Source organism: Plecotus auritus (genome assembly GCF_963455305.1).
Source record: "Plecotus auritus genome assembly, chromosome: 5".
NCBI lineage: Eukaryota > Metazoa > Chordata > Mammalia > Chiroptera > Vespertilionidae > Plecotus > Plecotus auritus.
The window spans coordinates 32,721,209-32,746,754 of record NC_137776.1 but is presented as its reverse complement, the minus strand read 5'-3'; the positions used below and the strand labels follow the sequence as shown (position 1 = coordinate 32,746,754).

General features: G+C 48.0%; 1 protein-coding gene across 1 annotated transcript in view; it reads right to left on the bottom strand.

The window, feature by feature from the left end:
• ARMC9 (armadillo repeat containing 9) overlaps positions 1–25,546 on the bottom strand; it is a 126,743-nt gene that overhangs the window by 7,761 nt on the left and 93,436 nt on the right. Inside the window, exons 20-23 of the mRNA XM_080669904.1 lie at positions 17,652–17,756; positions 12,354–12,469; positions 8,154–8,290; positions 4,428–4,557 (exon numbers count right to left, since the gene is read on the bottom strand). Of these exons, the coding sequence (XP_080526030.1) occupies positions 4,428–4,557; positions 8,154–8,290; positions 12,354–12,469; positions 17,652–17,756 (488 nt within the window). The remainder of the gene's footprint in view (positions 1–4,427; positions 4,558–8,153; positions 8,291–12,353; positions 12,470–17,651; positions 17,757–25,546) is intronic.

Here is a 25,546-nt window from a genome sequence, read left to right as displayed (position 1 = left end):
ACCCGGGGGCTGCTGCAGGAGGGGCAATGTTGACTAAGGATGCTGGCCACTGTCACTAAACTCTGCAGTGGCGATGGTGGCAGGGCCAGCTGGGGAGGACACGGTGGGACACAGGGGCTGATGGTTGTTGGTAAGGATCAGCCTGGCCCCAGTGACCTCTGGGCTCCCCATTCCCTGCAGAATGGTGAGCTCAGCAGCCTGGCAGCCAGGAAATGGTGATGTTTGGCAGGAGATGAGGCCAGATTAGGGCAGAGCAGAAAAAGCACATGGAAAAGTTCAGGACAGCTGTCACCTATGACTTAGAAAAAGTAATTTGCTGCATGAACACATGGTGCTGGGTACTAGGAAAAAATGTACATTGCAATATATGTGTAAATTGGGAGGGCCCTGAAAGATAGGTAACTATGCTGAAAGGCCCAGCCCCCTTATATGGTCTCTGCTTATCAATAGGAACATTGTGCTGGAAGGAAGAGCAATAAAAGGCCCCTGGAGATACTTAATCTCTACCTGTGTTTGGAATGCTGCTGAGTCATAATCCCCACGCAGAGGATCCTGTGTCCCTGCACTTCTCCGGAACCACCCTTTGCATTAAGATGCTCAGGGGCCACAAAACCCAGAAATGTGTGGGGGCTGGGGCGAGAACACACCAGGACGGAGGAAAACCTCACGGAGTTTCCAGCTCTCCCAGCCTAGTTTCTCCGGCCTCCTAGTCTGCAGTTTCCTTTGGCTGGATGCACTGTGTATGTGTCATCGTGAGCTGCCATATATCATTTGGGGACAAATATGAGGGGGGGAAGCATATGTGTATGGATGAAAAAAAAAAGGGGGCCACATGCTCACCTGACTAGTTCAGGGAAGGCCTGCATGGCGGTTGTGCAAACTCAAAGTCCTAAAATAACCACAAAGGATGGTCTGAAAATTAAATATTTGACTAAAAGCAGTTTATAGTAGGTAGTCATGTCCTAGGCCAGTATTTTCCCTGACAAAGATCAACTTCAAATTTACTTAGCCTATTGCCTTTTTTGCATCTAAAATAACATGTATGAAATGTCTGGGTAACTTGTAACTTCTCTTTTTCCGGACCCCTCGGGGCACAACAAATGGTACAAGGGCTTTCCCTCATTGTTATTGTTATCAAGTTAATCTCCAACTGTTAACTATGTTAAGCTATCCTGTATCCATTTATGTAAAAGAAGCATATGTCCATCATTTCACTTTTTATTCAATCCCAGAGGTTTCCCTGCTTTGCTTTCTCCCACCTCCCTAATCTATCACCAATAGATTTCATGTAACCCACTTAGGTCTTTTCCTTTTGATGGTAATTTATAAAAACAAGATATGAACTCGCCATTCTCAGGAGCATTATCCCAATCTGTTGAGATTCTGCTTCCCGGCAACTGTCGACAGTTTGGCTCAAACTCACAAAATTCTTTACAGATTTGAATGTTTTTTGTTTTTTTACCGTAACAGTAGACAGATGAAAAAATATCTTTCTGCCTTCTTTTTTAAATGACAAAATACTTGCAGAAGAGTCATTTCCTGTCTGTGGCAGGACAGGACTTCTGTTTGATTCTGCTCCCAGCTGAGGACTGGATTCATTTGAGGAGCCCATCCCTCGCCTGTCCTCCCACCACCTGGAGGGAGCGTCCAGGCAAATGCCCTTCCTGCCCAGCTGGGCTCCAGTCCGTGTGCCTCGCTGAGCGCACCTCAGCAGGCAGCCGGAGGGCTGATGGGTGTTGGGCAAGACCCTGTGCCCACCTGGGCAGTAGGGTCCACCACCTTCCCGAGGGGACAGCGGGAAACCAAGCCCTGCACACCCCAAGGTCTGGGCTGACGGATTTCCCGGGAGAGCACCTTGGCTCTCAGGATAAATACCTCAAAAAATAAAAGCATTTTTAAAGCTTGGTTCATAGTATCGTTTCTTCCCTAGCTAGTCAATGCTAAGGAGTCTAAGAAGCAAAAGAGAAAGAAAAAGAAAAAGGAAGCCGTGGCCACAGGAGGGTGGAGCAGGCAGTGGTGTGGGATCTGAACCTTCACTCGCTGCTTCCCGGAAGGCAATTCCACAGAGAGACCTGTGCTGGAAGCCACCGGGGTGGGGCTGGGGCTGCAAACATTTAAAACCACCTCAACGTCGGGGCTAAGGAAAGAGAACACGTCTCCCATTTACCATTTACCCACACCCGCAGCTCTGAGCAGTGAAGCAGCGCCCACCCAGCCAACTCCTCTTCTGGGGCAGGGGTTGTCCTCACCCTAAAGGCAGAGAAAGAGGAGTTGGGGGGACACTGAGCCTTGCAGAGAGCCACCATCCACCCTTCCTCCTCCTGATTCACCCAACAAATATGTGGAGAGCCTCTTCTAGGCCAGGAGAGGAAACACTGGGACAAACACCCTACACGTAGCTTGTCTTTGAGGACGTGGGAGCCAGTCATGGGCTCTGTGGGAGCTGGTGGGCTCTGTGGCCCTGGAATGCGGTGGAGTGACTAGAGTTTGGGGTCAGAGAGGAGGAAGGAATACTTAACTACACCTGGAGCAGCCCCAGTGAAGAGAGGGTTGGGGCAGGGAAAGAATATTCCAGGCAGGGGTGATGGCCAGTGGGGGAGGGGAGAGTGGAACAGCAAGACATTTCTCCCTCTTCCTATCCTCCTCTTTCTCAGACAGAGCCCCCGCCCCCCAATGAGAGTTGAATTCAAGTGATGGGCATTAAGGAGAGGCACCCATGGGCTTACCACCAAGGGCATTTGTGCCCAACAGAAGTTTCTGGGTAACCCCACTGTGTATAACAAGGGGGTGTTTCTACGGAAAGAGCCTTTGGGGGTTCCTGTCTACTATGAAAACAGTTATTTCTGGGGAGAGAGGACTGTCCCTAGTGGAAAGCCTCAGGCAGGAATTCAGCATTTATAGGAAAGAAAAAGAATTGGCCCTGGTGCCAGAAGGGCAGGTTTGGCCTGGCTGAGCCGCTGGCCTGGGAGCCAGGAGGTCAGGGCAGCAGGAGCCCGTCCTCTGCCCTGGCTCACCTGCTGGGGTCTCTCATTTCGAGCTCCCTACTTCTAGAGGGTGCCCAGAGCTGGAGAAATCTGACTAGCTGGGTCCAGAGCTCACCTTCAGCCACTGAGAGGGGAGGAGGCCCAGGTGGGGCGGGGGGTGCCGAGGCCCCCAGCCAGTCAGGCATTGGGCTGGAGGAGACCAGGGGCCCGGCCCCACGGGTCTCTGGCTCATCCTGCCACCTGTTGCACCCTCTGATATCCAGGACTGCAGTCCAGGCCCCAAAGTCCTTCCTGCTCAGCCCTCCCAGATCTACTGTAGAGGGAAGGGGCTTGAGCCCTCCCCACCCTCCCCTCCCCCTTCTTTTTCTCCACCGCGGGTGCCATTCTGTAGGCCCCTGCCTATTCTCTGTGGCAGTGGAGCTCCGGGTGCTCCCCTGGCCTCTAGAACTCAGCAGAACTGTTTCTGTGGGGATCCCATCAGTGGGAGCCTGCAGTAAGGCCGAGTAAGGGGTGGGCCAGCAGGTGATGCCTCTACACTGTGAGGAGGACCATCTGCAGGGGATGATGGGTGGCTTCAGCCTGAGGCCCTGGGTTGCCATCCTCCCACGGTCTTACCAGCTCCCAAGGGCCCACTGCTGAGGGGCCTGCTCACTGAGGGCACGTTCGTGGAATACTTGCCTCGTCTATAACAACGTGGGCACGAAGCCTGACCAGCCACCGGGGCACTAGGCCCTAATTCAGAGGCTTCAGGGTGTAGTTGCGTTGAACACGTAGCGAGCCCAGTGTCTTAGTACAGTAGGCTGGCTTCTCTTAGACTACCCAGCCTGCCGGCCCCGGGGCCAGGAGGAAGAGGGGGGCAGCTGGGGTGCCTGGCGCTCGGGAGGCGATGGGTCTGGGGCTCCTCTCCCTGAGGTCTCCTCGGGTCTGAGAGAAGGTGCCTGTGAGATCCCTGAAAGCCCCCCCTAGACTCTAAGGACCCGAGTGACCCATGAGGGCCAGTCTGTGCTCCTTTGGTGCAGAGGAAGAAAACGCCCTTTCTTCTGCCTGGGGGGGCTTTGACTTCTGTTTTAGGAAGCTGACATCTGAGCCAAACCATGTCACTGCCTTCCTTCTCCGTTTTCTCCCCTCCATCCCACCCTTCTCCACAGCAAAGTGCTGAGACTGGATGCTGCCCTCAAGCTGCCCTGGGTCACCGCGTCCCCCCCCCCCCCCCCCCAGATGTGTTCACCTTACAGTTCTCCCAATGAGTCCCTGAGGCGCGTTTATGAGTTTCTTCTCTTTCTGGGCTGATAACGGATAGCTCTCAGGCGGCAGGGCCGCTCTGCTCTGAGGTGATCAGGCAGGTGGCTGTGTTCTGGGGATCTCACACCTCGCCTCAGGCCCCAGAGAAGTGCTCCTTCCTCCATCAGACCCTGGGCCTCGAAGGACACCTCCCTTTCCTACCTGGTGGTTTCTCCACTGCACAGGGCCCAGGGCACCTCCCTCGGTTGGCTGGGAGCCACTGAGGGGGGCAGGCGAGGCTCTCCCTGATGTCCTCCTGGCAGCCACTCCTCTGGCTTGGTGTCTCTGGAGGCTGGGGAGAAGGAGAGAGAGCTCAGTGGACTTCTGTTCTGGAACCTCTTGAGGATGCTCTTTACTGGGCTGGGCGGCAAAGCCAAGAAAAGCACGTACCTGGGCCAGCCCCTGGCCGGTCCCTGGCAGTTATGGACAGGGACTTGTTTATTTGTGCAGCCGGGAACGTTCTAGGCAGCCCCCTTGACGTACAGTACCTATGGCCTGGGGTGCAGCAGTGCGCTCTGGCCAAACGCACGCAGCACAGGGAAGTGTGGGCCTATCAGCCCTGTGGCCTCCCCTGGGTCCTCTGCCTCTCAGGGAAAAGCTGATGACACATGGAATTCCAACAGGAGCACAGAGACACACTGAAAAATTATTTGTGTTTTTTTCTGAAATTCAAAGTCAACTTGGTGTCCTGTATTTTTACTTGGTAGGTTTGGCAGTCCCAGAGGTGGGGTTTTTTCTACTTTGAGCTGCCCCAGACGCCTTTAGGCCTGAATCCCTCAGCCCACCCGGGGCAGGAAGTGCTCCAATTCCCAGCTGCAGCCTTGAGCTGCCCCTCTGCCAAGGACCAGGCCCCGGCTCATCCTGTAGACCTTCGTGGGAAGTGATGAGAAGGCCCGGATGACTGCCCAGGAGCTCTCCTCAGAGCCTGGGGACAGGGACCTGGACCCTTCTTCTCTGGCCCCACTTCCTCTTCTCTCTCTACAGCCCAAGCGACAAAGTCTGGATTCACAGCTTCCAATTTTTCAGTTCTTTTAAAAATCTCTCTGGTGCCTCTGTGATATGGCCTCTGCTTTATCTTAAATGTAAAAAGTCTTTCTGGCAGGTCTCCTCAGCCTGTAACAAGGGCATATCTCTGAGTTCCAAATAAGGAATCTGCTTCTGGTATGAAACCCAACGGGTGGCTTTATCTACTGGACAGTCTCCACCAAGAACTGGGTCCGCAACTAGAATTTCACTGCCTCTGATCCATTCTTCAATGGCCGGCTTGTCTGTGCTCTCTGCTCAATGGGCTTAGAAGGAGGAACTACGCTGAACTCTCCCTAGACCCTCTGTGGTTTGGGTTCAGTCACCAGATAGGAGTCACCCTTCCCTCCACCGTACGCCACACTGTGGAGGTCTCTGGGGTCTCTCAGCCAGTGAGTGCTGGAGCTGTGGGGAGAAGGGCACCCGCCTGTGTGCCCTGAGGCTTCCTGGGACAGAGCACTGGTTTCCTATCTGTTCCTCCATTTCAGACAGGACCGGGCACGTTTAACTCCAGGGCCCACTGACAAGGCATGTGACACTGATATTCAAGGTAGTCTTGGTCATTTGGGAAATGAGAATAACTTTCCTTGGGCCATATTGTTGGCTTTACTCTTGGGGAATGATTTCCTTCCAGCACCTGGAGTGAGTTCTTTGCTTAAAAAGACTGTACTTTCCCCCAGCTGGTGTGGCTTAGTGGTTGAGTGTCAACCTATGAACCAAGAGGTCACGGTTCGATTCCTGATCAGGGCATATGCCTGGGTTGTGGGCTCAACCCCCAGTAGGGGGTGTACAGGAGGCAGCCAATCAATGATTCTCTCTCATCATCTATGTTTCTATCTCTCTCTCCCTTCCTCTCTGAAATCAATAAAAAATATTTTGGCATTCAGCTGATCACGCAGTTTTGAGGGTCCCACAGGTTTCTTCTCATGAGTTTTACGTTCGTGTTGACTGATGCATAGGTCTGAAGGGGGCTTCCTGAGCAAATGGCCTCCCGGTCATGCTGGTGGGTCCCCGCTGGGTCCCGGGCGGGGCATTAATTCCCAGCAGAGTGAAGGCCAGGAGGCCAGACTCAGCAGCAAGTCATGTATTCGAGGGGACCTGTGGGGAGTGGCTGGGCTAGGCCAGGATGGGACGGGAGACAGGTGAGCAAGAGCACAGAGGAGGCAGAAAGGGCTGGGGAAGCAAGACTCAGGGGCAGGGCCAGGAGGAGTCAGACCAGGGAAGGAAAGACACAAAGACAATGGGATCAGGGTGGCCAACCCAGCCCGCAGCCTCCTTCTCTCCTTGCTCATCGACACGGCATTTGTATTGGTGGAGCCCAGCCCAGCTCACAACCAGTCTCAACATAGCATCCCAAGCATGGAAGCCAAGACTGTTTGCCATCCCTCCTCACAGAGGCTGGGTGACAAGAGGAAGAGATGGCTGTGGCGACACCAGCCGGGAAGCTGACAGTGGCCTAGGGACATCGGTCCCGGGGTGGCTGTGGCTGGGCAAGCCTGAAAGAGGGTAAAGGGAAGAACAGAATCTAGACCAGAAAGAGTAGGTGCTCACTAAGGGACTAGGGAAAGCCGTTACCCTAGGCTTGGCTTATCCCAGAGAAGAACTGGGGTGAGTAAAAGGAACTTCAAGGGGAGCTAAAGATGCTGGCCTGAGGCTGAGAGCAGCCTGGCAGAGTGGGTGAGCAGAGGTTGGTAGGCCTAGTCTCTGGCAGGTGGAGGGCACGCAGATCAGTGTTCTGGAGTCCGCCAAGGTGGGAGGGGGTTGATGGGCAGAGGGGGAGTCTGAGAAAACAGGAGCAGGTGGAGGTTGGGAGACTCGGACTATGGTCACAGCGTTCAGAGCAGGCTGACAACTGCACCTGCAGCATGACTTGGGACGCGCAGCTGTCCTACTCCAGGCCCCACATCTGGAGGGGCTGCTGAGCAGCTGCTGCCTGCCCAGGGAGAGGCACTGGGGACGACTGGTGATTGCCAAGGCTGAGTCCCTGGTGGGTGCCGACTGTCCTCACCTGAGGAACCAGAATTTGTCAGGGCCTTCACTTTGTCAGGGCTAATATTAATTGTTCTTGAAAATAACAATAATGTCAACATTGCCAACAACATCAGCTGCCACTCAGCCCTCTGTGACTATGATAACCTCCAATGCCTCTGGCAGGTAACAGCATGGTAAGTCTTTCCAAAAGATAGGACCATACTGGCAATCAGTGCAAGACAGAGGGCCACCCTGGTGGTCATTTTGGTAAAACTAGGATGTTTCTGAGAAATATGTTACCCAGATGCAACTTTTTGGAGGTCCAGGCCTACGGAACTTGAAACCATTTTTAACTCAATGGCATCAAGTTATATTGGCAAAAATTGTTACACAGCCTAAAACCTCCACCCCGGCAGCAGAAACCTTTGGATACACTGGGCCAATCACCTTTTAGCGAAGGCATATTACTGTGTAAAGCTCTAACAGAACCATGTAAAGAGCAGATGATCAAATCTGGCAGAGCCTCCAGCACTGCTCACCGCAGGGTACCCTCCCCGAGTCCCAGGCGGCCTGCTTCCTTTGCGCTCTGGACGGACTGTCTGCTGCTCCGAACCCGGGCTTGGAAGTGTTTGGATCCAATTGTGAGCAGATGATAAAAGTTCTCAGATGTTTCTCACACTGGAATCTGACCTGCTCCTCTGTTGTTTTTCCTATTTGAATGGAGATTAGAGTCTTATCTGACTTGCTCATATCCTTTTAATTTCCTCTTGAAAATTAAAGAAAATACTTTGTATGTCTCTGATGCAACGCATATATATTTTTTCTGGCATCTGAAAAATACTTTTTAGAAATCAGCAGCCCCAAAGTGTCCCCATGTGTTGCCCGTGTTATTACATGAAGTCGAAACGCAAGGCTCCGAAGCACCAGGCTCGCCGCCTTTGCAGACTGGAAGGTGGGCCTTGGGCGGGGACTGGAGGCAGCAGTTTCTGGCATGTCGGGATGTCTGGGGGGAAACGGGATGGTCTTCCAGCCTGCAGGAAAAAATGAAAAACAGCCATCAAAAGAGAAAGCCAGGAGATATTTGACTGCTGACTACCGTGTAGCATCACAAACAAATATAGAAAGTCGAAGTACCTGAAATTCTTTTGTTAATTTGCTATTAGCAGATATTAAGCCTTTTTAGGGGTATTGGTAGAAACTAGGAAGTACCCTTGCTTGCTCATGTTAGCTCTTACACATTTAGTGATACATGGCTTAGTATCTTTCTAAGACACAATTCTATCTTTTGGCTTTGAGTGACATGGGGCATGACATTTCAACCAATTTAAGGAACCAGTCTTCTGGTTTGTCCTCTAAGGATGAAATAGATTAGTGAAAGGATGGGTCCAATCAGAAAAGACATGACATGTCATGTCAGCCACGACTACCGGAGTTAGGCAAACACAGGAATCTGCCTAGATGGTGTAGGCATGGCCTCCTGTCGGCCTGGTGGGTGAAGGCGGCTGGCAGAGACTCACTCATCCAGCAGACATGTATTGGGGATCTCAGTGCACCAGACCCAAGCCAGGCGTGAAGATGGGAGCGGGCAGGGTGCTCCCAGGCCAGCCTGCATGCACAGCACTCACTCCCCTCAGCAAGGAGACACCAGCCACCTGCTCCAGTGAGGGCTGGGGTGGGGGCACATCAGAGCAAGCACATGCCCACCTGTCTTAGGAGTGGGCCCCATGAAATGGTTGTTCTTGAATGTCAGTTCCAGTAGCAAAGACAAGCAGACACTTAACTGTCCTTAGGGGGCAGGAAACGCTGTGTGTGTGTGTGTGTGTGTGTGTGTGTGTGTGTGTGTGTGTGTGTGTGCCAGTCCTGAACTCTGACCTGGGGCCAATAGGGAGAATTTACCAGATGTAACACCATGAGCAAGGTGAAGAGGCAAAGAAATGACTCATACTGGGTTGTTACAGAAAGATTTAAGTACCATAAAGACTGGCAGCTGCAGGTACAGGGTGTCCTGGGAGCTTCCAGGACTGGGGGAGAGGGCATGGGCATCAATTGAGAGGGACCGTGCAGGCCAGGGTTTGACTAGATTTAATCTCTAAAGGAAACAGGAACCACAGGAATGGCATTCCATGTCCATGGTTGTGGAGGGGGGACCCAGCAGGGAGGTCCCTGAGGAGGCTCTCCTGGGCAGAGGGGAGTGCTCAGGAGGGCAGAGAGAAGGGCCAGAGCAGGAGCACGTGGGAAGGAGAGGGCTCTGCATCCATGGATGGTTCTAGCTCAGTGTCTGGGGTGTTGCCACCATTCCCCGAAGCAGGGGGCTCAGAGGACTGTGTGTTCATCCAGGAAACCTCAATCAGAGATGCTGCGGGGACAAGTCTGGGCTGAAATTAGAGATGTGGGTGTCAGCAGCATGGAAACCAGACAAGTGGGGCCTGCAGGACATGGCATTTAGGAGGAAGAGGGGGAGAGTGACGGACTGCCCACAGTGGCAGCGGATGTGGAGGGGGAGGGCTGTCAGCAGTGTTCTGGGCGGGGGGTCAGAACAGGAAGGCCACCGTGGCTGAGGCAGCAATAAGTTGCTGAAGTCACAGCCAGACCACGTGGGGCTGTGAAGGGAGAGGAGGGTGGGCCAGGGAAGTCACCAGAGAGGTGAGGGAGGCAAGGAGATAGCAGCAGCAGTAGGAGGTGAGTTTGAAGAGGGAGCAAAAGAGGCATTAAATGATGAAGCATAGTTCAGACAGTGATGGGAAGAGAAGGAATTCTAGAATCCATGGAGGAGGGAGGCTTGGGTCAGAAGAAAACAGGCCAAGGGGGAGGCATGCATCTGACGCTGGGCTGAGGAAGGGTCCCGAAGTGCACAGGGACCATTGTATTCGCTTTTATTTTCAACCTTTCTTTTCATGATTACAAAACCAGTGTTTATCATGAAAAATTAGGAAAATATATAGAATCTATAATGTTCTGCCCTCCCAATACCTAGACATTTTTGACATCTTTTAAAAAAGGCAGATACAGCCCTAGCCAGTTTGGCTCAGTGGATAAAGCATCGGCCTGCAGACTGAAGGGGCCCAGGTTCCATTCCAGTCAAGGGCATGTACTTCAGTTGCAGGCTCCTCCCGGCTCAGGCCCTGCTCAGGGTGCTTACAGAAGGCAACCAATCAATGTCTTTCTCTCACATGGATGTTTCTCTCTCTCTTTTACTCTTTCTAAAAGATCAATGGAAAAATATCCTCAGGTGAGGATTAACAACAACAAAAGCAAATACATACCCCCAAAAAACCACACACAAAAACTTGGGATTACTGTGAGAGGCCAGTAGGCTAGATCCACTATTTTTAATTTGCTTTATCATTTCCTAATATATTATGAAGCTCTTCCCATGCCTTAAATATTCTTCTAAAACATCACTTTGCAACATTGTTGTGTGAATATATAATTTATGTAATCAGCCTCCTGCTTTGGCCATTTAGATGGTTTTTCATTTTATAAATAACCAGAGGCCCACTGCCCGAAATCTGTGCCAGAGTAGGCCTTGGCAGCCGCAGCGGCTGCCTGGATCCCTCCCTCCCAGCCGCGTTGGCTGCCTCATCTGGAAGGTCATTGGGTCTAATTAGCATATTATGCTTTTATTATTATAGATGTGGCAATAAATACCTTTGTATATATCTCTGTAAAATTCTGACTTCTCAGTATAAAATCCTAGAAGTGGGATTACTGACTCCAAAAGTACTAGTATTTTGAATGCATACAAAGCATAGTATCAGAGTGCCCCCAAGGTCACTGAGATTCTCGGTCTGTCTACGCTCCCGACAGCACTGGGTTCTTGGGGGCGCTGGTGTGCGTGGACAGTTATATCACTTTTTAAAGAGGCTGACTTAAAGCTCCTGAATGTCCTTTCTGCCACCCCTGCACCCCACCATCCCCTCCGACCACACCACAGCGGCCAGCTCTCTCCCCTCTAGGCGCTGCTGAGAGCAGGAATCCCATCTCATTTACTGGTGCACCCCCAGCAATCAGCACACCGTCTGCATTGAGTGTCATGCATGGAGGGTGGTGATGGACAATTGCTTTGCTATAGTGGGAAGGCCCACTGTTTTAGGAAAATGAGGTTTCTCATTCCTTGCAGGGACCATACCCACCAATCAGGACAGCCACACCTGCCCCCAGGCATGGAAAATGTCTCTTCTTTGTCTACAAAGTAGAACATCTGACTCAAGAATTAACTGTGCCCATTGGTTAGATCTTATATTTATTAGACTCCCTTTATCCTTCTCTCTAATTAAAATATCCTTATGTCATTCTTGCATCTCTGTGAAGCCAGGGTGTTAATAATTTTAAAAGGTAATTAAAAAATAATTTTTTAAAATGATGAATCAACATCCTCTTTCCTATGTCAAACAAGATTAATTTTCTTAGTTCCTTTTACTGCTTCCATTCAGAAAGATATGTTTATAAACTGGATTTTCTAGTAGTTGACGCTTGGCTATATTCTGAATCAAAAAACCTCCACTAAACCCCTCAGTTAGAAATGACATTTTGTGGACAGTTAGGGAATCTTGATATACTATATAATATTATTAAATTAATGTTATTTTCATAGGTGTGATAATGTGGTTAAGTATAGGATGTTCTTATTAGAAAATGCGTGCTGAAAGTCTGCAACCTTTTTTCAAACAGTTCAGCAAAAAAAGGTATAATGTATAGCATGCACATTGAAGGAGCAAGAGCGAGAGAACTGATGGTGAAAAGGTGGCAAAACGTTAACAGCTAGAAGCTCTTCATTGTAATATTCTTTCAACTTTTCTGTAGGCTAAAAAATACTGGTTTAAGAGAAAAAGGTGTGATATTCGTTTGTATATTACTAATTAAAAAGAAAAACCTTGAGCCCTAGCTGGTTTGGTCGAACTGCAACCAGGGCATCTGCCCTGACCAGGAATCAAATCATGACCTCCTGGTTTATAGGTCGATGCTCAACCCACTGAACCATGCTGGCTGGGGCAGGATAAATGCTTTTCAATAGAAACATTTTATTTTGAAATGTTATATACATACATCTTACACTGCAGTTTAAGAAAATAAATCCTTTTAGCCTGGACTTACACTGGGTACCCGTTCCTGTGGCCGCTGGGGGTGACTGGCCTGCGCAGGGGCTCGTCGCCGCCCCACTGCACACCAGCCAGCCCCTTCCGCCTCGTCTTCCCCGTGTTGGTCATGATCTGGTGGAAGGAAAGAGAAAGAGGGGCTGGAGAAAGCATCCTGAAAGCTGACCTAGACTATATTTAATACATTAGTCTATAGGAGCATGAGGCTTTGAAAATGGCTCAGCGGATAGAGCGTTGGCCTGCGGACTGAAAGGTTGCGGGTTCAGTTCCGGCCAAGGGCATTTCCTTGGTTGTGGGCACATCGGAGGCAGCTGATCAATGTTTCTCTCTCCTGGATGTTTCTGACTAACCCTTTTCCTTCCTCTCTGTAAAAAATCAATAAAATATATTTATTAAAAAAATAAATAAATAATAAAAGAGGATGGATCATGCCACAGATTATTCAAATTTTCTCCTTGGGTTTGCGTATTACACTATTTAGTAATACAAATTAAAAACAAAAATCAAACCATAAAAAAAAGGAGATGAGCCCTAGCTGGTTTGGCTCAGGGGATAGAGTGTCGGCCTTCAGACTGAAAGGTTCCAGGTTCAATTCCGGTCAAGGGCACAGGCCCGGGTTGCGGGCCTGATCCCCAGTAAGGGGCGTACAGGAAGCAGCTAATCAATGGTTCTCTCTCATCATTGATGTTTCTGTCTCTCTCTCCCTCTCCCCCTTCCTCTCTGAAATCAATAATTTTTTTTTTTTTTTTAAGGAGACAAAAACAGTTGAATATAGTAATATCACATCTCTGGAGAGGACCAACTTTTGAACATGAGAAGGGAAAAAAGACAGATTTAGTTTCATGAAAAATTAACATTCCCACCCTGGCCGGTATTCTATGTGGTTAGAGTGCTGTCCCCCGCCAAGGGTTGCGGGTTCGATTCTGGCTCCAGTCGGGGTGAGTGCGGGAGGCAACCACAGCAACAACAAATTTAACATTTCCAAATATAGAGCATATTAAAGATAAGCAACAGACTAAGAAGAAATATTTGCAGCAAATTTAAGCGATTAAAGGTTAAAATTTTCATCAGATAAGGAACTCTTATAGATAAGTGGGCAAAGAATTCAAACAGCCAAGGCACAAAACAGAAAATATCACCATAAAATAGAAAAATGATCAATCTTACAAATGAGGAAGTGAAGAAATAAAATGAAGTCACCATAGTCAAGCTGCTAAATTACTAAAATCAAGTAAGTTGAGGCCTGAGGAAATGATTCTATTCTTGCTTTAACTAGTCTGGGAACTTGAACTTTGGAACTTTCTAGTCCTGTGTCAATGCAACAGACCCAGACAACCTTCTGAAGGACTGAGGAAGAATGTGTGAGTACCCAGACCTCATGACATCCAGTTTCCAGACCATGGTCATCTCTGACCAATTCAGAGGCTAAGAATGCAGAACTGATTCTTTTCAAGAACGTACTTTTTACTGTAAGAGCCCTCAGCTTTTCTTTCTTCTTCGGAATGCTGGGTATTGCCTAGTTGTGTTTCTGGTTTGCATACCCTAAGACCCTTGAATAAATCTTTATTATTTATTTCTAGCTGAAGCCTCCTGACTCTTTTTGAGTTTTTCAACACAACTAATTAGAAACTACAATTTTAGCCCTGGCCAGGTGGCTCATTTGGTCCAAAAGGTCCCGGGTTCGATTCCGGTCAAGGACATGTACCTTGGTTGCAGGCTTCTCCTGGCCTGGGTCCTGGTCAGGTAGGAGGCAACCAATCGATGTGTTTCTCTCATATCGATGTTTCTCCCTGTCTTTCCCTCTCCCACTCTCTCTAAAAAATCAATGGAAAAATATACTCGGGTGAGGATTAACAAAAAACAAAATGTTAGTGACTAGAAATTTGAATAACTCTTTTGGAAAGCAGTTTGGCATTTTATATCAAGAGTCATAAAACTGTTCATATCCTTGGGTGTCAATCATAGTGAAAGAATCCCAAATATGAAAAATGTTAAATAAAGTTGTTGTTACAAAATTATTATAGAGTGAAACTGGAACAATCTAACTGTCCAGTAATAGGGGAATAATTAAGTAAAACATGCATGTTCATTTGAAATATTATATAGCCATTTACACTGATAAATACTAGGTTATAAAGAAAATGTCTATTTAAAAAATTAAATAAAAGTCAAGTTATAATATTGCATATAAATGATGCTTTTGATTATGCTAAAAGTATGAAAAAAGACTGGAAGGATTTAGTCAAAGATACTAAATGACTGCAGTGGCTATGTGGGATAGTAGAACCAAGAGTAATTTTTCCAAGTTTTACAGAAGTAATACGGTTATATTATGTTAATAATTTAGTTGTCCAAAAAAGAAATCACTGAAAAACTGGTGAAATCTGAATAAAGTCTGTGGACTGCTCCAACACCAATTTCCTGGTTTGATAAGTGCTGCAGTTACATAAGGTACTGGGGAAACTGGGTGAGGGGGCATGGGACCTCTCTGCAAGACTTTTTCAACTTTCTGTGAATTTACGATTATTTCAAAGAAAAAAGTTTAAATTTTTAAAAAATTGGAATAATATCTGTGATTTCTTGATTTCTACTGACAAGTTATTTGGGTTTATCTACAACTCTTTGAGTGAAGGAGAAGAAAAAGGGTCACTTTCCAATGAAAAGCATCAATAGGCCTCACCTGTGCTGTGGGGACAGCCACCGGCTAGGGCAGTGGGCGGCAGGCAGGCTGCCTACCCCTGCACTGGTAAGGGAAGGGAAAAAGACAGGAGAGAGAAGGTGGGAGGGAGGCCTCTACGCTCTTGGAGGAAATGGAACATAATTAAGCTTTCCAAATAAGAATTAAAACACAGTTTTGTTTCCCTTTATGTAACATGTGAAATTCGCAAGAGAGCTGTTTGAACTGTAATCACTTGATATTGCTGTCCACTCTGACCTCCCTGTCACATTGCCCCCACCCAGGATCTAGGCCTCACCACAGAGCAGGCCCCTTATGTCCAGTTCTCAGCGGTACTTTAGGACCTTTCATGCCTTCTCTTCCCACCTCTGTTTTGCCAATCAGAACACTTGGGTCTTTCCACACAGAGCTGAGGGGGCTAAGTCTGAAGCTCCTGGGAAAGGGAGACAGTGAATACGTGGGTTCTTTCAAGTCTGTTGCCAGCCCTCTGCCTCCTCCTCCCCACTCCACTGTCCTTAGGAGATTGACCCTCCCTCTTCCTTCCTGGAGGAGAGAAAACATATCACTGATATTTGAGTATTTCAGCCTTTGGAAAACCCAGGCAGCCAAACCAAGTCCTTAAAATTTCACAGACCTAAGAAATAATTTATGGTGGGTGGTATCTGTCCCCTTCAATGGGTGAGGAAACCGAGTCTGGTTTGTGGGACAGAATGGTCTGGTTTATTATCAAGGTCCCCAAGGAAAGGTCCTTGGTGAAGAGGGATCAGTGTGCAGGGCCCAGGACCTCTGCATGTGGCATGCCTGGTGTCTCAGAGCAGCCACTGTTTCCTAGTTATCCTACAACCCTCTGAGCTTGCAGCGGGGGGCCGCGTTGTGGCCCATGTGATTTCTGGGCCCCTCAGCTGCAAAAGAGCCTTTCTGAGCTGGCAAGATCATAAACAGTAGCTGGTTCAACAACCTGCTGTCTACACAGAGTTCCACAGAAATGCTCAGGGGTTGCTGGGAGAGAGAAGAGAAAGGGTTCCTGGCACCCCCCTTACTATCCAGAGGAACTCAGCTTTCTCTGTCACAGATGGAGAGTGTATTTGAAAGAACAAAATCTGCCTCTAAAAGTTCTGCTGCTAAAAAAATTTAACCACAGTTTAAAAAATGCAGCTCATGATTTAGCTGAATGTAATTTACTCAGTAGCAAAGGATGGTCAACACATGCCAATTTAGGTGAAAGATATATTTTCCATTTACAGTAGGTCCTCGGGTTATGTTGGAGATCCATTCCTATGGCGCGACGTAACGCGATTTTCGCCGTGAGTTAGAACCCACCTACATAAGCACCTTCGTCACTCACATGGAGCACATACACAGCAGTAATGAAGTGAAACAGTAAAAAAAATGTAAAAGTTAGTTAACAATTCCTGACGTTTACTTGTGGTAAATAAATAATAAAAAACATAAAGCACATATGTACATACGTGGAAATGACGGAACTTTTTTTTTTTTAATATATTTTATTGATTTTTTACAGAGAGGAAAGGAGAGGGATAGAGAGTTAGAAACATCGATGAGAGAGAAACATTGATCAGCTGCCTCCTGCACACCTCCTACTGGGGTTGTGCTCGCAACCAAGGTACATGCCCTTGACCGGAATCGAACCCGGGACCTTTCAGTCCGCAGGCTGATGCTCTATCCACTGAGCCAAACCGGTTTCGGCAACTTTTTTTTTTTTTTTATAAATAAATGGGAGATGGCGAAGTAACCATGAAACGACTTACGCCGAGTCTGACGAAACCCAAGGACTGCCTGTACTAGCTTTTGAGTACTGATGAATCACTTAAAGAAATTATGACATATTATAAAGTATAAAGTATAAATGTATATACTTTAAAAATACCTTCCCAGACTCCCTTGCAGCTAGGGGCCATGTGACCCAGTTCTGACCAGTAAAAAGTATGTGGATGTCACCAGATGGAGCTTTGGGAAAAGCACATGGAGGGGGTGGGTCTGGCTGGCCTGCATGTTTGGCCTTCTCCCCGACTTTATCATGAATTTAATTCAAGAGCTGCATCCATCATCTCATGACCGAGAAGCTCAAGCACATGGATGAAGTGCTGACATACGGGGCAGAACTACCACAGGGCTAATGGAATTAAAGCTCCCAGGCCCCAGAGGGGGCCCTAGTAATGTGTTTTTGTTTGGTCATATGTTTTTATAAAATTTGCAGAAGTAGGATATTTGTAATCACTTAATACTGCTGTTTTCTCCTACTCAGACTTCCCTTGTAACAAACAAGACATGTGAAAATTAAGAAGCTGGACAGGTAGATAATTACTACTAAGCATGGGCAGACCTTCAGATATTATGAAGGTCCCTGGCGTGTGACTGTTAGTTGTATTCTAATCCCTCTTCTGTTCACCAACAGATCTACTTGTGACAGGTAGCTAGGGCCACTTCAGGGCACTTCAGGGCCACTGGAAACACACTGGCTAACATGGAACTTCTCATAAACACAGTATCGTAGCAGAATAGACCAAACCCTCATATGTTATGGCAAACATTCAGGCCATCAATGGTCCATCTCTCCTTTCTATTTCAGGGCCCCCAGCCCCTTCACGTGGTACTTACTCCCAAGTACTCCGTGGTCAGAAGCTTCTCGCCTGAGAGTTCGCCAAGCTGGGGCTGGATCAGTTCGTCTTTGTCCAGATCGGCTTCCATAGTATCATGGTCCTCCTGTTGCAAAAGAGACATGGGGTGAATGCTCTGGACCCCCTGCCACAAGTTCCCAGCAGAAAAATGCCACAAAATGAGAAGGCTTTAGCCCAACCACAGCAATGCATGGGTCTGCATTTCCAAGGGTCTCAGGGGCAGTTTGCCTTCTGCTCATACCTCCTCAGGAAGATGAACGGGAGAATGCCAGCCCACCTCTTTAGGAAGCTGGGTGCCTATTAAACACTTCCACGACCACAGCTAAGAAGAGTTTCAATAAGACGCTCTACGGTCTTGAATGTATCAATGTTAACATCCTGGTTGTGGCATTACACTATAGTTTTGCAAGCTGTTACCATTGGATGGAACTAGGTAAAAGGCACATAGGATTGTTCTGTAGTATTTCTAACAATTGCATGTGAATCTACAATTACCTCAAAATAAAAGTTCCAACTGTAAAAAGAGAAGAGTTAAAAACAAAATAATAGCATTTATGAGCTGGTACACATCTGTGTGTAATCAAATGCCAGCTGAGCAGCAGTCATAGTAACGGGGGCCCTGTGGTCCTTTCCCACCCCCCGCCAGGACTTGGGCGAGTGCACTGTCCTTTGCAGGTTAAATGATAAAGATCAGTACAAAACAGACCAGACCTTTGTCTGACAGGGGCACTGACCAAGGAAGGATGGAGTCCATATGAAGTCAGGGAGCTGGCCTGCTGTGGAAGTGGGAAAGGGGGATGGGTGGGCCTGGGAGGAAGCTGGCAGTCCAATGTGGGGGGTGGGGAGGGGCTCGTAGGGGGGGTGCCCTAGGTCATCACGCCCTGGTGACCATGGTTCCTGAGATCATCTAACCAATCCTTCCCCTAATTCCTTGTCCACTCAACACCCTGTAATTTGGTTCCTCTAAACTTGCCAACAGGAAGAGAAAGCTCTATTCTGCAAACATGAGTACCCTGTTTTATTTTCAAATGAATTTCCAATCGTTCTGGATGCTCCAGGCTTTTGTGAATTTGATTTATCTGAGTCAGTTTCCAAGGAATCTGAAAGCTCAAATTCCCAGGAGGACTGCCTCTGGGTAGGGCTATTGGGGGGGGGGGGGAAGGGAGGACGGTGGGTGTGCAGGCCTGTCTCTCCAGGCTCATTTTAGGATACAGATAGTCAGCGCCATCTGCCATTGCTAGACAGTGTCACCCAGGATGGGCAGTCTGAAGAAAAGGGGATTTGACTTATTCTAAGTGGTCCCCAAAGGCAGAGCAGAGCCAGCAGGCTCCAGAGCCTTCTCTGTCAGGCAGCCTGTCTCACTGGTGGGAGGGGCCACGTGGACTCCCACCAGCACACACTGGAGAGCATTTAAGTGGTGCCCTCATACAGAACCATCGAGGAACCCGCTTTCCATTTCCATAGCGCCTTCCGTCCTAACTCTTACAACGACTGTGTGGATCCTTCCATTATTATTTTGTTTTACGTGGAAAACAAGCCTGAGACAGTGACAACTCCACGGTGACAGCCTGGCCTGGGGCTTGGGGCAGCTCCTTTCTGCCCAGATTTTTTGGCTTGGCCACTTGGGGCCTGCAGAGATGCCTGTTCCGAGGAGGCCCAAGCAGACTCACCAGGTCATCTGAGGCCCGAGGATGCCCAGTGCCTGGTTCAGGTTAAGCTCAAGGGGCAGAGAGCATGAAGAAGAGGGCCACAAGCAGCATTCTGGAGTCCACAGTCTCATCCCGCTCTCTTCCCGTCCCATCTAATCACAGAGAATCCACTCGGATCCACCTTGGAACACCAGGTTCAGGGTCGATCTAACCCCTCCCTAGTCCTAACTCATTCGCCACAGCCAGGGCAGCGCCTTCTCCTGGTGGGGCTTCACCTGAGTAGGCAGCTCAGCCAAGTGTAGCTACCCACCATCCTGAAATTCACGCAGGGACCCTCAGAGGTAATGCCATCTGTGAGGCCCTGCCTAGGGTCAGCACTGGGACAGCTAGGGAAGATGAACACCATGGCCTCGGCTCAGAGTTCAGTTTACTAAAATACCAACACCTCAGTGATCAAATAGTGTGTGCAATACTTGATTATTTCAGGAAAACGACTGCTCCTTGTGAACAAAAGCAGTGGGCTCTGTGGTCAGAGTGAGTGGCAGGGCGCTCTGGGCAGTGGAGTCGTATTTCAGCTCTTTTCCAAGGAACGAAGCCTTGGAGGCACCGGCTGGAAATGGGCATGTGAAGTGTGATTTCACAGAGGTATTGGTGATATGCCACTTCCCTGCCAGGATGGAATTTGAAACGTTAAGAAACAAAGCAAACGTCCACATTCCATTTCAATGGAAAATAAATGGTCAATAGCTAACCTCGGTCAACACTGGCGAAGTATTTCTTTACCCTGGACAACAAGTACATGTGTGAGACATTCACTTGCCGGTCAAACTACACTCATACAAACTAGCGACCGCAATGAAAGCTCGATGTATTAACTTGCTCAAAAAACGAGTTTGTAAGAGATTTGTCGAAATATTTATTTTTGTTTTTATTTAAAACAAGTTGAAGTTTTTTTCATTAAAAGTAGCATATAGTTTTTTGGGTAATTGATAGGCCTTTCCTAACCTCCAGAAACACAGGACAAGGTCTGCACTTGGTCCCTAATATACACAACCTTTCACTAGAAGTTGACTCGAGTTGCAGCTTACTGTGTAAGTGAGGGCGAGAGAAAACAGGCACCGCAGCCGCCCACTCACCACGATCTCTCTACTAGCAAAACACAGGCAAATGCCACTGGTGCTTTCAAGAATACCATGTCAATGTTAAATGCATAAATGGAAGAAAACGGACATGAAAATCCTTTCTCAGTCGGTAGTTCTTGGTTAAGACAGCTTTGTACCGAGCTCTAACTGGGAAGCCATGGCTCTTGTCAGCGCCTAGGTTTCCCCATCCATCCATCGAGGTCATCTTGCTGACCCCTTTAAAATGATGACTTAAATTCCCTGTCTTAAAAAGGCATGTGCTGTATAGATATAAACAAGTCACTGTCATCATCTTTCTAGGAAACGCTGATATTGGTGAAAAGGAAATGGAGGCATCGCCAGGGCTCCTGAGACACACAGAGCCACAGTAAACTGAGCTGAGCCAGTGGAGCTGGAGAGTGCAATTGAACAAAGAGACGCAAGAGCTGAATTCAATACTATTCAGTCTAATTCCCAGCCCCTCTGGGAAACTATGCGGGAGGGAGGTCCGGGAAGGTGAGGAAACCAGGGGGTGCGGTGGGAAGCGTAAGCAGAGAGCTGACCAAGAGGATTAGAACCACTGAGGATGTGTAAGAACTTTCTGCAGTGGGCAAACCTAGGACACATTCAGTGACAATTACTGCTCAAGCATTCCATCCGGGAGAGAGGCAACTACTTCCCGTTCCTTCCGCAGTTCCTTCCCTAGTTTCCTTGGGAAGGATTCTACTCCCCTCACTCAAGTGCAGGCAGCTGAGGGTGGCGATGCCCCAGGGCCAGAGCTCATATGAAAACAGCACCAGCCGCATCGCTAACTTTTCCGAGCTGCTCTTGAAATGCCAAATGAAACATATTTCGCAATCCACTTAGTGAAGGAAGGAGGTGAAGAATAAGAACATGCTTCAAGAATAAACGCCTCCTTAGGGTGGGGTTTTAAATACCATTGTTGGAAGGAATTTTACTAAAATTACTGGCCTTTATGTGCTCTAGCAGCGTGCATCAGATTACTGAAGGCAAAGCTTAGGGGTAACTGATTACTTCAAGAAATTAAGAGTGCCTCATAAGAAAGGCACTTGAGGTGAGAGGAATTTAGGTGCTCTAATGCGAAGCTTCCCCGTGGCAGCTCGGTGATCTTATGACACAAGATGCTTAACTGGAGCCTTTAGATACATAATACTCCAGACTGACCAGATTCTAAGCAATTGGCCTGAAAATAAATCTAAGGTTAACCACTAAATGCATTTGAAAACTCAGATTCTTTCAGATATAATGAGGAGAGCAGAATGTATTCAAGTGGTTTTACATATGACAAGTAAAAGTATCCAGTGTGTTTTCCACTTGAAATAATTATAAGACTGCTACCAACAGTTTAAATTTGAGACACCTTAGAACACTGCATTGTAAATCTCCCTCTTTGTAAAAATAAGAGAACAACACTCCGCATGGGAGAGAAAGGGTGGACAAGGTGACTGGGCAGGCAGCGTCGTCAATATATTTCCCCTAGTGGAATGGACCCTTTCTTTCCCTTTTTGCTTTTTCCTGGGCGGCGGGGGTGGGGGGGTGCCCAGGGTTGCGGTGGAGCAGGTCCTGAATCCTCAAGGACACACCATGATGCCTGGAAGTTGTTTGGGACAGCAACTTCCCCATCCACAAAACACGTCCAGGTAATGATGGCTGGTCTAACTACCAGTCCCGTTCAGGAAATAACCACATGATAGAAACCAGAGAAACCCCAAGGTCTTTACTTCTTTGATTCTCCTAACCCATTGCTTTAGCTGCTCAATTTGCTTGCTTAAATGTTTTCTGAAGTCTAAGTGAAACAGCAAGATATATGGTAATGGCAAAATGCTCTGTAAAAAGCCACACATTAAAATATGTAATACACAGACTTGGAGGCTCAATAGGACGGGAAGTGAAAGACAGCAGGAAGCTTTTGTGGGACAGAGAGAGGAAGCAACCATCATCACACCAGCAAGAGGACTTGTGGTTGCTTCTAAACAGGGGTCCTGAGTGTGGTCAGTTGATGGGGGGCTGGGGAGGGCTCAGGGAAGAACAGACTCAGGGACTAAGTGTGCCCAGCCCTGAGTGAAGTAGGGGGGTGGGCTAGACAAGAAACCACCAGCCAGAACTGCACACACACCCCTGACATAATGTCAGCAAGAATGTCATAAGACTATTATTCAATAAACCACTATGTTCAGAAATAAGGTTTAGATGAACCTCAACATCTTCATAGAATCTATATGAAGCAGATTTGAAAAGTAAGAATTTGTCAGTGTTTCTCAAGTTCCTGGGGTGTAGGGGGAGCGATGGGGAAGAGGAATATGAATTTGTTTTTTCAGGAAAAAAAACCTCACAGGCTGGTGGTACTGAAATCTGCACTGGGAACAGCCTCCTTCCCGCCTTCTTACCCACAGAGGGTGTCGGACCTCTCTTCTCCCTGCTTTCCACCTCCAGCTCCACCCCCACCACCGCGGCCTCCGGCCAGGCAGCACACGTGGGGCCTCGACTCCAGCAGACCTCAGCCTGCATCCGTCCGCCCCTTGTTGTGGTGATGACGTTAAAACTCAATGCTAACACACACTGAGTCTGTGCCATCACAATCACACGATGAAGGGGGTACAGAGAGGCTCCTGTGCTGCCCTTTCTCTTCCCTGTCACCTTGGACTTGGAAGGAGGGCACAGCACACATGATCAAATGCACACATGACACAAGACCCTGTCGGCTTCGATCAGCTGCCTCTCAGGGATCAAGACAGTGTCGAGCCTCGGCGTTAGCGCCCAGCCCAGGGTCCTGGGTGAGAGACCTGTCCCGCATGGCTCTGGAGGAAGGAGGGAGAGAGAACCACTACGTGGACAGAGGGAAGGAAAGGAAACTGTCATTTCTTGGTGTCCATTATTTGCCACAGATTAACTCACTGATTCCACAATTCTGTAATGAGTATTTATTTTTATAGATGAAGGAACAGAGTTAGTAACGTGAAAGAAAATACAAAGGTAGCTGGGGTCTCACCGAGTGGGGCTTTGGATACTGCCTTTAGCAACTTTTTTTTTTAATTTTTAAAAACATTTTTATTGATTTCAGAGAGGAAGTGAGAGGGAAAGAGAGATAGAAACATTAATGATGAGAGAGAATCATTGATCAGCTGCCTCCTGCATGCTCCCAACTGGGAATGGAGCCTGCAACCCTAGCATGTGCCCTGACTGGGAATCGAACCACGACCTCCTGGTTCATAAGTCAACACTCAACCTCCTGGTTCATAAGTCAACACTCAACCACTGAGCCACACTGGCCAGGCAGCAACTTAATTTTATTAGGTGATGAGGGGCATAGAAATGTCTTTTAAAAGGATCACGTGAAAGCGTATGCAAATGGGTCAGCCACCTGGGGAGCAATTTGGCAGTATCTAGTAAAGATGAGACCCTTGTGCCCCCTGACCCAGCAATTCAAGGTCTAGCTATGAACCTCAGAGAAGCGCTCACACATGTGTACAAGGAAACAGGGATGGGGAGCCTCTGTCCCTCAGAAACGAACGGACGAACGCAATGGTTCTGTCTTACAATGGAACACCACACAGCACCTGATGGATGAACTTGGCAACATGTATTGGTACGAATAAATCTCTAACATGTAATGTTGAATGAAGAAAGCAAGTTGATAAGTGAATTGCACAGTATTGTGCCACTTGTGTAAAATTAAAAACCACAAAACAAAGTGTATATTGTTTATAGAAACAAAGATATTATAAAAGCACAGAATCGTCTGTAGAATTTACACCAACTTCAGGATAGCAGTTAATTCTGGGAAGGGGAGGATGGCAGAAGGATGAAGGAACAGGTCCCCACCTCTTCTATTACTTTCTAGAATGTTGAAATGTCCCCCAATTTAGAAATGAAGTGTTCATGTCCCTGCATGACTTGAGCTTTAGGAAGAGGACCTGGTGGCCACATGCAGGACAAGCTGGGAAGGGAAGAGACTGAGGCTAGGCAATCAGTAGAGGGGAGACGAGGCAGAAGCCAGCAGGTGGAGTAGAAAAGGAAATGAAGAGGAAGAGGAAAGTGACCCTCAGAATGATGAGCCAGAGTCTGGAAGATGACAATATGAGGGAGAAGGAACAATCACAGATCACTTAATAGTTTACAGATGCGAGCCTGAGATGGTTGGCAGTTGACTAACATCAGTGTTGGTTCACGCCCACATGAGATTTTACATCTGTTTGTTGAACATGTATCAGGGGTGTTAGACTGAGCTGAGCGCTGCTCTAGTTCATAGTAGTTAGGAATTGGCTCATTTAGAGAAACTGAGGCTTGTACATGGCAGAGTCAGGACCCAGCTAGGACCCTGATTCAAACAATTCTGACAGCCTAGAAATCATGAGATCCACAGGCCACCTTTTCCCAGTGCCTCAAAGCTCAGTTCAAGTACAGGAGTGACAAGAGCCGCCCGTGACTTCCTGAATTCACATGGCAGTTTTATTTTTCATTGTGAAAATCGGCACTCTGAGTGATCACTTGACATCACTTTTCAGTTAATACCTTCTAACAGCGTTTCTCCTCTCTCAGAATAAGGCCCTGTCCTTCCCAGGGCTCCAGGTGATCTGACCTTAGTGACCTTCTCTGATTCCATATCCTATTCCCACTTCTTGCTGTTCCTAGAATTCCCCCAAAATGCTTCTACCTCATGGCCTTGACCTGTGCTGTTCCCACTGTCCACCATGCAGCCCACTCCCTCACGCCCTCCTCCTTTACTGCTCTTCAGGGCACATGCCACCATTTGACATTATTCCTATTGGCTTATTTGTGTGAGGTCTGCTTTCTCCTGACAGAGTATCTATGCTGCTTATTGCTATATCCCTAGATAGAGTGTCAGGCCTAGAATAGTGCCTGACAGCTTCTGGCAATAGAAACATGGTGGTCAGTCAATTCCCCTCTACAGAAATCAAGTGTGACAGATTCATTAAAAACCATCATTTCAGGGCAATGGAAGATGACCAATGACAGAGAACAGCTTGGCAAGTGTTTGCTCACTGGGGGAGAGCTATTAAAATTAGGCAAGACTGGTGCATTCATGGTCCCTGTGCCTAGGCGAGTTCCCACCGATTTCAGGC